Here is a 12,491-nt window from a genome sequence, read left to right as displayed (position 1 = left end):
AATCAAATAAAGAATTAACGAAAGTCTTACAATCCGATTCAAGATTTAAATGATTGGGCAAGATTTCCCATTCATAATTCGTTAATAATAAAGGTGGCTGCATCTTGAGTGAATACTTCCTTTATGAAATTACGTTGAGGGGAAATATAACGTAAAACTTGTACCTATGTATCGTGAGCCTATGCGCAACGCTGCGCAGGAAGGAGGTGCTCGAAGAGGCTGACTGCGCTCAAAACACATGACGTTTGTTTACCTCTTCAGGTTCAATCCTCATAGAACTGAAATACGAACAGAAACCCCGCAGTTGGATTAAGGCCAGCCGGGGAGATGTTGTCTTATTTTAACACCGCCTAGGGATTTTTATCGAAAGAATACCCTCCAATAGACTTGATGTGTAGAGGTTTTTAATTTATATTATGGTCTTATGACTAATGATCAAAATGAAAGCTGGTTGCCTCCAGCCAAGACCAGCAGTGGTTGTCTTCATCATTAATTTTATAATACACACAAGTTGCCATCTTGCCGACCTGCAGGTAATTATAAAAGACTAGATATGTTTTGGAGTACATCACCTACAACTCAAATGTAAATCTGTGAAGCTGCCTCTTTTTGTATGAGGTCAGAGAGTTTTGTCATAATGGGATGTGGTGTAGTCTCACCACTTACTGCTGTGTTTCAATTGCAGATATGTCACACTTGCAACGGGACTTTGTTAAACGACACCGTGGTGGGCCGTTTCTGCTCCTCCTCCGACGGCCGGGTCGAGGGACGATGCTGCTTCCAGAATCTCAACTCCAGCACCACGGTGCACGTCATAGGGTGAGCCTTTAATGGAGGAGAACTAACCTTACACTTGCATCATCTTAACCCTTCTTATAAAATAATTCTCTGTTGATGATTGCTAGTTCATATAGCTGAGGACAGCTAGATGTCTCTCTTACACCCCCCTTAAGTTTACAGTGTATTTATTTTTTGATCTGCAGGTTGGACTTGTCAAACTGTTCTTTGGACCAGATCGACGACCTACAAGATGCGTCTACAGCGGTTGTCATGTATGTGAATTCTCTCTGGCCTCAGTCAATACACCACAAAGGCTGGAGCCTTATCACAACGTTTGATGATTAGAACTTCAGTCTCCTCCGAAAGTCAATCACAATCCTGAGATCAAGAGGTCATCGGTTTGGCTGGCTATAAGACAGTCAATCTTTTAACAGCCGCAGTGATGTCTGTCCCAGACGGTCATGTTTGCCTTGCCTCCATTCATTAACAAAACACATGCACCTAACTTGAAATGCATACAAGTATAAATACTGAACTTTATCACATTTATTTTATAGATAAAAACGTTTTACTATCATAACTGTTTTGTGTTCCTTTGCCACCCAGTGACCTCAGCGGCAACCCCATTGTGAACATCAGTGACTTTGTGTTTCAAGGCTGTTCTGCTTTAAATGAAATGTAAGTAGTGCGTTCCGAAGCTCAGACTTTATTTGCGCTATACTACACCATTGTGACCAGTCCAATCCTGTTGGATCAGGTGCTTTTTATTGCTTTATTGACGCCCCTCTAGATTACTGCCAACCAACCTGCTGTGTCCTGGAGGCAATGCATCATGGGAATCGATTGCGGTCTCTGAGGGAAGTGTTATCTGTCGGGGTCAGAAGAGCATGTGCAATGAAACCAGACGCATGAGTGAGTCCAGCGCAGTTCCACAGTACATGCCGTTAGTATAAGTGCAAGTAGCTTCTGTTGAGAGACTGACAAACTTTGATTATGCTGTATTTTAGGCATATTCCATATTTTACATATTGGGCATAAATGTTACTTTGTAGAAATGGTTGTTCCTCATAAAGTTTTTTGCCATCAGACCTTGATTTCCTAAATGTAATTTTATAACACCACCTTGAAGACAGTGCAGTTCATATTTTCTGTTAGATTTTCCACAATGTAAATACTAATGTCAAGTCTGATATTTAAAAATGTCCCTATACTATATAGAGCTGTCCTTTGTCTAACGTCACGTCCCCCTGAAACCCTTCTCACGACATTACAAACGTCCCCACAGCGCTCTTCTGCCCCGAGAACTCCTGCTGTGCCCCCAACGGACCCGGGTTCTTCAGTTGCCGCTGCATCGACGGTTACCATGGATACAAATGTCGTCGAGAGGTGTGTGTGCGGGTTGGGTGCTCGGGGGCTGGTCAGCTAGAGACCTCAACGTTCGCAGTCTAATGTTACCTCCAGGCACAGAAAATAAAAAATGCAATGTCTCTATGTTGCAGCATTTGCATTTTAAACTTAAGCGGCAAAGAATTATGTATTCTTCCAGGATTCTCTCACTTTTTGGTTGGCATCTTCAGTGTTGAACGCAGTTATGGTTAGTCGCTTTGGACAAAAGCATCAGCCAAATACTTGTAGTAATCTAATGCATCCCTTGATAAGAAGCTTAAGCCCTACATGCTAATTAAGGACATTATTTTGGAGGATTTGGATTAAAGCTGCATCTGCTAAATGTCTAATCAAGTAGTAATAGTAGTGGCCAACCCCTCCCCCTAAATACTGTTATCTGTTGATTAGGTTGGGTGGGGTCAGAAAACGGTCCCATTGTCGGTTGAACCCTACTGATGTCTCTCCTCTCTTCCTCTGTCACTTTAATTCATGAATCCTACGCTGTTGCAGGGGGAGTTCCCGTTCATCCAGGTGTTTGCTCCGATTGGGGTCGGCATGGTGATGTTGTCCATCCTGCTCTGGGTCGTCCAGAGACGCAAAGTCAAGACCAACTGACCTTTTTAAACCCTGGCCCCTCCCTGGCTTGGAAGCTTTGCTTCTTGTTTTTAATATCCACACGTTTTAAACTGACACCATTTTCATTTAATACTGACAACATGTTGCCACTACTCCAAACGGTATTTTTATTTTATGATTTATTTTATTTTTCAAAAGCGTCTATGTCTCAATCAAGGGAAACGGCATCCAAGAAGACATTATTTGTATTTTAAAAATGATTTTATGTTTTTAACAACCTTTTACTGATAACTTTATCTGATGCAACTGACTGTAGGTCATCAGCTGTGTTTTAAAATGATAGAACTGACCTTGGAGGGATTTGAAAGGGCTCAATGTTTACATTTTAAGAATTTTACTTTTAAGAATTTGTTGCTGTACGTATTTTGAGCAATAATACGTTATTTTTTTTATGTACATACGCATGTTTATAGCTTCTATTGCGAAACTTGGATTATGCTGTATTTTGATCCATATTTTACGCATTGGGCATTAATGTGACTTTTTGTAGGAGTTCATAATGGGACGTGGTTGTTCAAAGATCTTTGCAATCAGAACTTGATTTATTAAGAAATGTCTTAAAACACTTCCTTAAAGAAAACGCAGTTCATATTTTTGGTTACATTTTACACAAGATAAATAGTAATGTTAAGTCCGACATTTAAAATTGTCCCCATACTGTATATTTAGTAATGCCATGCGTATATAGCTGTATACACGCATAATAGACATCAGCCAAATTTACAATATGCGCTGCTAACACTTCTTCCATACCTTGTCTGGTAGAAGACTTAAGAACTTGAAACCAGCAGTCCTTCTAAGCACAGTTGGACTACCTTAGAAGTAAATGTACTTAAATATGCCACATAGCAGTAGCATAGCTAGGTCCTCTAACGATAATCTCCACTCAAACTGACAGCTTAAACGAACAGCCTCTATATACATCTCTTTTGCATAAACCTTTTTCTATTGCTTGGTTCTTCACTTAAATTGTATTTGCCTTGAGAAAATATGTCACCCTCCCTCTCAACATTTTTTGCCCTTTGGATATAGCATGGGATTCTATAATTTGTTTATTGAACAAGTTTCATATAAATCTATAGATATATACAAAGGAAAATCTTTAATTCTGCCCCCCCCCCCAAAAGAATAACAATAAACCAACCAACCATGTCATATTCAGATATATATTTATTGCATGCCAGAAGCACGGCCCTTTCGATGGTGTGTGAGTGTGACAGAGTGTGTGTGTGAGGTCATTGGTCGACGTTCTTCACCCGCAGCACCACGGGCACCGAGGTGCAGGGGATCATGCCCAGGTCGGTGATCACCAGGTCCACGAAGTCCGGTGGCGTCACGTCGTACACCAGGTTCAGCAAGCCCAGCTGGGACACCTGCTGCCAGCCCTCCAGCTGGGTCTTCCCCTTCCGGGTCACCATGAGGTCGTCCGGGTCGTCTGGAGGTCACATGTTCACGTTTTAGGTTTTGTTTTTGGCCGCGTTTTTCGTCGGAACGAGGATCGGAAGTCGATAGCACCGATCGCGCTTAACGCGCTCGTCAGTCTGATAAATTAAAACGGTGTGCGTCTTTCGACGAGTCGATAAAGTTCTCGCTAACACGGCCTCTAAGTGCACATCCGTAGAGTATTTAGTCATTTAACAGATGCAACGTTTACCGAAGGCGACGTCGCTATTCCTATTTAAGACACATTTCATTAATGCAAAATTAGAGCCTTCAGGATTGAGCCTCACAAGGCATCGAACCCAGAACCTCGGCCGAGAATCAAGTCGGGGCATGGGAGCGAGGCGCGGCAGGCCGTACCTAGCTCGTTGGACACGAAGGAATCCGTCTGCACCCTCTCGCAGAACTTGTAGGTCTCGCAGCAGACCAGCACGGGCACGTTGAAAGCCTTGGCCACAAGGGCGATCTGGGACGTCCCGACGCGAGACATCACGTAGCCGTTGGCCAATAGGGCGTGGGCCCCAAGGAACACTTTGGATACCTGTCAGTCAGCGGATGATAAACACCAGATAGGTATTTCAGGGAGAGGCTCACTGCGAGGTTGAGCTTCGAGACTAGGGAAGTGGGAGAAGACAGTTGTCACAACCGAGAGTTCATTGTCGTTATCAGAATCGCATGACCTTTAGAAGTCTGCTGGGAACCTCATTAGTGGTTGTCTCGCTTACAGGAACAGCAAACCAGTTCCTATGGTGCTGAACTAAGACCTAAGGGGAAGCAGCATTACGTTTCTACGGTCCTCAGCTCTCACAGCTGTCACCATCGGTGAATGTCTTTTACAAACATTTTTCAAAACAATCCGATTTTTTTTTTTAAGCTTTTTGACGTTTTTTTCTCCTTCAGTTTAATCCTCTTAAACTGTACTTCATGATCTCGTTCTGCCACTCCCCCCTTGTGAGCCATTTGGTACTTCAGCACGTCGCGACATACGAATAAAGTTTGATTGAACGCACCTCGGGCAGCACGTAGGAGAGGGCGGAGATGAGCACGTAGGTGCAGCTGATCCCGTGCTTCACCAGCCGCCGCAGTGCCTCGCGCCCCTCCAGCCGCGGCCGGCTGTCCACCACGATCACCCGGAACTTCCTGCGCTTTTCAGAGGCCTCGCACAGGATGTGGTTGACCAATGAGGAGCTGTGGGGGGGGGGGGGGACCAGAGGGGAGATGAGGTTAGGTCGAGTTGCGTGGAGGGTAGGATGGTGGGTTCAGAGGTGAGGCGGGTAGGAGCTCAGGATGCCAAAGTCCACCTGTCGTCTACATGGAGGCCAACTTCGGCAGCATGCCCTTATGACCCTTACCTGCTTGTCAATGTGTCCTACGAATCTCACATTTCCCTTCTGGGATTTAAAACATTTAAATGTAACTCTTATGCAGGGCCGGCGCTAGGCATAGGCGAACTAGGCGGTCGCCTAGGGCGGCATATGCGTTGGGGGCGACAAAAGCGTTGGGGGCACCCCCTGGTGGCGGCACCCCCTGGTGGCGGCCTTAATTAATTAATGAATTTTAATGAAACAAGCGAAATAAAACATGCTGTCCAAACACGTTTCGAAATGGAATGGAGGGAATGGGGAATAGCTATTGAATTGTTATTGAAACCATCACTGAAGCTCGCTGAAGTCCCCCCCCCCCGCTCGGAAATATCGCCTAGGGCGTCATGTTGTATAGCTCCGGGCCTGCTCTTATGAACTCTGTCGGTCAACTGTGTAATATACTGGTAAATACACTACAGAAGGGAGAATTGAATGTGTTGCAGTGAGGCAGAATGGCCAAATTGCAGACGGTACGTAAACAAATGACTTCCGTTTCCCAAAGAGGGGCCTGACCAGAAGAGTTTGGGAACCCCTGATATGGACACGCTACTGAGGGATCTTCATGGAGGTCATCCATGGCGTTTGAGTCGCTCCAGCGTTGCGTATAAAATATGGCTGGGCTGCACCCTGGCTCAGGGAAGATCCCCGCCTCTCCCTGGCGCAGAGCAGATGTGTTGGAACCTCACCAGCCATAGACGAGGATGACGTCGCCGTCGCTGATCTTCTCGATGGCGTACTTGGAGATGGCTCTGGCCGCCAGCACGATCTTCTCTCTGATGTAGCGGTCGATGCAGTCCTGTAGTTTGGTCTTGGCCTGAGCGTGGCGAGAAAAGGGATTCGTAATGGTGTCGAGGGAGCGATCGTATGGGTTTTTTGTGATGGGCGTTCTGTTGATTGTGGAATCGAGAAATGATGGGGACAATCACCTCTTCTTCTTTGCACTGACTGGGAATATTAGAGATCTCTTTCTTGATGTATTTGATTGCGTTGCCCATGCTCGCAGACAGGGGGCGACACTGATTTAAAAAACTGAAAGGAGAACGTTTTTACTTACATATTATGTGTTCATGATGTGGACCACAGAAAAATATGTCACCTACTGCCTGCCCCACCATCTAGCACAATATCAAAAACGATATGGTATGCTGATGATATTTTGGTAAGTTGGATGCAAACTTGTTTTCTCAAATACCTAATATAGGGTTTCAGCTTGTTCACCATATCTCTAGACAGCTCCTCGTTTGGAGGGGTAACGTAGTCCCTTATGACCTTGAAGGGCAAAGAAAATGGATTCAGAACATTTACAGAAACTTTGACTCACAAACCAGGGCAATACTGACATTGGCCATATTAATATCATGCCGTTTTGAAACACATTTTAAAACATAAGCTAATGCAATACACAGATCAATTCCAAGCTCACATCCAAAGCTCTGAGGTTTATGATACATTGTGGGGGGTACCTGATTGGCCCTTGTGATACATTGTGGGGGGGTGGGGGGAGGTACCTGTTTGAAGGCGTGCAGCAGGGCCACGGAGCGGGCGTTGGAGCCCGCCACGATGCCCTGGGAGTACTGCAGACCCAGCCGCACGATGACCGGGTGGATCACCGTGGAGGGGATGCTGGAGCGCACACGCACACACACACACACACACGCACACGCACACGCGCACACACGCACACACACACACACGCACACACACACACACACACACACACACACACACACACACACACACACACACACACACACACACACACACACACACACACACACAGTAACAATTTAGTCCAGTCCACACAAAAGACAATAAATACAGAGACTAAAATAGTTAAAGTGCAGCATAGTACATTGGCAAAAATCATCACACACACACACACAAACACACGTTTCACTCGGCTGTAATGTTTCAAACACCACAGTCTGCAGTCTACCCGTATGTATGCATCCTTTGGAAAGATCGCCACCTACCAGCTTAATAATGACATGTGGGACTAGTGAACGCTTGTATGCAGTTTAGGATAAAGGGTCCCCACTATGCAGGTTTGCTGTGTGTGAGTGTGTGTGGAGGAGGTGCTCTGGGGCCTACCTGAGCTGCTGTGTGAGGGGGGCCTTGCGGCTGTACTGGTGGAGGTGGGAGAACAGGCTGACCTTGTAGCCGTAGTCGGACCGCAGGGGGATCTGGAGGTCATCGGGGCAACAGGAGAAAGAGTTCAGTACAGCTCAGCTTTGCCTAAGCGGGCTTTGCGGGGATCCATTCCGTTTTTAAGAATTTACAAAAAAAAAAACGTTTTGGATTATTGAGGGAAAATAAATGTGATAATTTCTCGATTGGTGTTTTGCAAATTGTTGATCAAAAAGGTCAGTTGATCGGACCGAACGCGTCACAGCAAGACACACACAAAGCAAATAAAAAAAAACAGCACAGCAAATCACTAACCTCTGGAACAACTCAACTAATCTAATCACAAACACGACACGACAAAAACCAGCCATCTGTTTGTGTGTGTGACTCTCTATCATAGTGCCGGTGTACAAACACAGTGAGCGTTTACCCATTTCCAAAATAACACAGACCGATTAAAATACCCCAACAACGGAAGAAAAAAAAAACACGGGGGTAAGGCCCCGGGGACTTGACAACGATACCTTCAGAGCAGCACCGCGACCGGGGGTCTAGGAGGAGTGCTAGCGTCAGTCACATGCAGGTAAGGAACGCAAGCTCTCGTCATGACAGTTGAGAAATCAAACACTGGCTTGAAAGAGCGGCCATTGTTTTTGTAGCTATGTAAAGTCGTATCGTGTGCCTGGATCGATCGTCCTCGTCGTTTTGGATGCGACGCGCTTCGGATAGCAGCCAACGACCCGATGTATTTTTGTGTGTTTTTGGGGGCAGCCTGAAAGCAGACGCAAACAAGTACCAACCTGTTGCCTTTCCAACTTCTTGGCCAGCTTCTTTAGAACCTCGGGGTTGTCGACCTGGACGTGTTCAGGAAGCCTCTTCACCACTGGAGGAACACCAGGAACAAACAAACACGATGAGAACAAACGCTTTCACAAATTAATGAGAAGACAATTGAGTACTTAAGTCTCTTAACATTTGGTGATTTAACAAGAAGAAGAAGGGGGCCATTACAACAATAAACCCTTTACGTTGCTTGCGACATCCTGAGGCAGAAAATCTTAATTCTATGTAGCACTATTTACTTAAAAACTGTATCCTAAGTGCCTTGGACTGATATTTGTAAGAGTTTGGCTCGGCTTAGCACAGGAGGTAGAGCGGGTTGATCCCCCTGCTGGCAGAGCTGGCTGTCCCCCCGCCGTCGGTGTGTGAATGTGTGTATGAATGAATGCAGTTTTAGATAGAAGCGCCTTTTGGGGCATAAAATGCCCAAAATGTACTAAATAAGCAGGAGGCGTTTTGATAAAGGACACCTACAGGTAGAGTGCATACCTCGGGGATCGAACCCCGAACCTTTAGGCTGGAAGTCAAACCAGCCTAAACCACTAGGCTGAACCACCAGCCTGTCCCGCCCCCGGCGCTCCGGTACCTGGCTGCAGCTCGCTGGGCGGGGCCTTGGGCTTGCCGGCCGTGGACTGGGGCCCCGGGTCCCCCTTCTTGCCGGGTTTCGAGGCCCTCTCGGCCTCCTGTCGCGCCCTCCGCTCCGCCTTCAGCTCCGCTTTGCTCTTGGCCGGCTTGTCTGCAGGGGGGGCGGCGGCGGCCGGGGCGGGGGGCTCCGAGACGGCCGCCTGGACGGGTGGAGAGGCGGCCGTCTCTGCTGGAGGGGGGGGGGGGGGGAGAGAGAGAGAGAGAGAGACAGAGACAGACAAAAAGAAGAAAGAGAGACAGAGAGAGAGACGAGACAGAGAGACAGAGAGAGAGAGAGAGAGAGAGAGAGAGAGAGAGAGACAGGAGAGACCGAGGAGACAGAGACAGACAAACAGAAGAAAGAGAGACAGAGAGAGAGAGAGAGAGAGAGAGAGAGAGAGAGAGAGAGAGAGAGAGAGAGAGAGAGAGAGAGAGAGAGAGAGAGAGAGAGAGAGACAGAGAGACAGAGAGACAGAGAGACAGAGAGACACACACACAGAGAGAAAGTAGGTCAAGAAATTACTCTTGGCGGGTGAGAGGGAGATAAGAGGATTTCTCAGCGTAAATAAATCCTTATACTTTCAAGTGAAGAACCAAGCAGTGGATAAATACTAAGCTCATGCAAAAAAGCATAGATCTAGTGATATAAGCCTACTTTTACTCAATATAAAAAGATTCTGTATTTACTGATGATCAACGAATGACCACTGTCTAAACAAATAGTCAACAAATAACAATGGTTACTACAACACTATAAACTGTGATGTATTCTCATAGACATCATTTCCACAGGCAGAGCTGCAGTGACAGTCCGTCCTGTACCTTTATGCGCGGCCGGCTGTGAAAGCGTGGAGGGAGCGCAGTTCTTCTCCCTCTCGCTCGCCAACGCGTCCTGCTCATCCTTCTTCTCTTTGTTCTTCTTCTGCGATTTCTTCTCCTTCCTCAGCCTCTGCTTCTCCTCCTTCGACAGCTCCTTCCCCTCATTCTGCCGCAGACAGGACGGTGCGTGTAGATCGGTCACCAGCTGGTCTTCTAAACACTTTACTATATACACTAGTACTTTATGGTACTACTACTATGTACCATAAAGCCATCTGTCTTTCAGAACAACAACAATATCAAACCTCCCGAGAGTGTATGAAACGTCCATCATGAAGACTCACCTTTACTCTCGTGATGTCTTCTTTTTTCTCAGCTCCATCTGTAACAAAAGCGAGGGACGAGTTCTTGTTCACATCAGAGTTGCGGTGTGTTATGAATCTCATAGCCTACACACCGTCCACTACACCCTACAACCCTACACCGTCCCCTACACGGTCCCCTGAGTGCCCAGCAGCCTCCACCGTGACGCTGACCCAAGCCCCCACAGTCCAGATGGCTCCTGGATGGATGACTCAAGTTTGGTCCCTGAGCCTCATGGCAACCACGTCCTTAAAGTGAGTCGGCTCAACAGAAGCAACAAGTAGCACAATGCTAATCGGATCGAATATGACAATTCATTTTTCACACATTGATGCGTACATAGACGGATGATGCAATAACTTTCAATAGCAACATGTAACAAGCGGCCACCGCCGGTAATGCTAGTGCTAACGCTAGCGCTACAAATTAACCATCAACTTGTTCGTCAGGGGACGAGCTGTGGAAACACTCCACTTTTTGTGTCACGGATCGTTCACCAGCACTCACCACGAAGCGTTAGTTATTTAATAGCGGCATGTTTTCTTGTAGTAAACTGTTGTTTCTCCAGGAGACTCACCTGTCACCCCGCTGTCTGCCATGTTTACGACGCCGCTCCGGAGCTTCCCGACCCTCACAGTCAGGACTAGTGACTGGATTTCACAGCGCCCCCCGGTGGACAGCAGCGGTACTGAAACACTGAGCTGGTCGACAAGTGATGAACTGGCATCAGGGCCCCCTGGTGGACAGCCGCTGAGGACCACTGAGGGAGTCGTCTAGTGGTGAACAGGCATCAGCGCCTCCCGGTGGATACCAGCGGTAGTGAACTAATGAGGAGTTAAACTAGTGGAGAACAGGCATGTTTAATTTCATAAAAATTATTCTAATTTAGATAGTCTTTGAATGTTCGAATTTTTTTATCATATTCTTCTGAAAGATTATATCCGCCAACATAACTTCTTTCTATAAGTCAAGAAACCATTCTGGAAGTAAGTAGACCTACATTAGAGAACTGTCACTTACTAAATTCTATTTTGCTTGGTGAGATTTAGAAGAAAAGGTTTATTGCCAAATACATTTACACATATGAGGAATTTGTCTTGGTATTCGTATTCGTTGCGCACGATCTTAACAATCAATAAACAGTAAACAATAAACAATAAGCAAGTATTGAATAATAAGTACTGAAAAAGACAAGAGTAAATAAAATATAAAAATAAATAAATAGATACTCTATATATATATACATATGCACCGTAATAAGATAAGAAGATAAGATAAGATAATCAAGAAATTCAATTCAATTTAGAAAGTGTTCTTATAAAATGTGACTGGTATATAGCTTATCGGTAAAGCTTTTAAATAGACCAACAACATTTAAATCTAATGCTCTAGATTATGTGTTACTAACTAATTCTTGAGATTAGAGTAGTTTATTTAACAATATATATTTTGACAATATATATGGTATAAGTTACATAAAATGTATAGATGCATAGATGAATAGGCCTATACACAGAATTATTATCATTATTTTATTTTTTTGAAAAATGTGTAATCACAGAGAATATTTTACAACACCACTAGATTTCTCTCTACAGCAGGTTGAATTATGTAATCCTGAAAATTGCTTTTAATTAAGTGATGATTGAGGAGTTGATCGGATGAAAATGATAATATTGCTGGTGGTGTTGAAATTAATACAGGGAGAATTTGCGAGAATCACAAATGTTCAAACACAGTAAATAAACATTTAAACAAATAGAAACGGTATCAATATTGCCAATCAAATATTTTTATTTCCAACAAACAGCATCACAACACAAAACCATTTCAGACAACACTACTTGCATGAAATAATCTAAAAAAAAAACAGTCGATAATCAGGAGTTGCCATTACCGACATCACTGGGCCAATACAATGGGGAAATAGCGGCCTAGCGGCCACAACAGGAACTTCAGTAACATGCAACTATTGTCTTTGATTCTCGTTGATGTCTGCTGACTGAATGCACGACGCAGTAGCTGGTTGAAAGGGACCAAACCTCACAGAAACACCTGACTTGGTTCCGTTTGACCAGCCACAGCAAGGCGTGTAGCTTCAGCTGCCAGAGG

The 12,491-nt window shown here is 45.2% G+C and overlaps 2 protein-coding genes across 4 annotated transcripts; one reads left to right on the top strand and one right to left on the bottom strand.

Moving 5' to 3' along the window:
• Nucleotides 1-220: 220 nt before the first annotated feature.
• Nucleotides 221-3,959, top strand: atraid (all-trans retinoic acid-induced differentiation factor). The gene is made up of 7 exons (XM_060042297.1): nt 221-533; nt 686-819; nt 984-1,052; nt 1,387-1,458; nt 1,571-1,692; nt 2,066-2,166; nt 2,677-3,959. Exons 1-7 carry the CDS (start codon nt 432-434, stop codon nt 2,779-2,781), a joined length of 705 nt encoding a protein of 234 aa, XP_059898280.1. The 5' UTR covers nt 221-431; the 3' UTR covers nt 2,782-3,959.
• On the bottom strand, nt 3,955-11,074 carry eif2b4 (eukaryotic translation initiation factor 2B, subunit 4 delta). 3 transcript variants are annotated; one of them, XM_060042265.1, is made up of 14 exons: nt 10,957-11,074; nt 10,361-10,398; nt 10,020-10,182; nt 9,160-9,387; nt 8,534-8,616; nt 8,258-8,284; nt 7,698-7,789; nt 7,115-7,229; nt 6,799-6,875; nt 6,533-6,635; nt 6,293-6,420; nt 5,253-5,430; nt 4,603-4,783; nt 3,955-4,237 (listed from the first exon to the last, which is right to left on the bottom strand). In XM_060042265.1, exons 1-14 carry the CDS (start codon nt 10,976-10,978, stop codon nt 4,038-4,040), a joined length of 1,635 nt encoding a protein of 544 aa, XP_059898248.1. In that variant the 5' UTR covers nt 10,979-11,074; the 3' UTR covers nt 3,955-4,037. The 3 variants fall into 3 exon arrangements, with proteins under 3 accessions (XP_059898248.1, XP_059898249.1, XP_059898250.1); XM_060042266.1 differs by having other exon boundaries at nt 9,160-9,384; XM_060042267.1 differs by lacking the exon at nt 8,258-8,284.
• Nucleotides 11,075-12,491: the final 1,417 nt, after the last annotated feature.

This window comes from Gadus macrocephalus, chromosome 21 (assembly GCF_031168955.1).
Source record: "Gadus macrocephalus chromosome 21, ASM3116895v1".
In the NCBI taxonomy this organism is placed as follows: Eukaryota; Metazoa; Chordata; class Actinopteri; order Gadiformes; family Gadidae; genus Gadus; species Gadus macrocephalus.
This window is presented reverse-complemented; position numbering and strand designations above follow the sequence as displayed.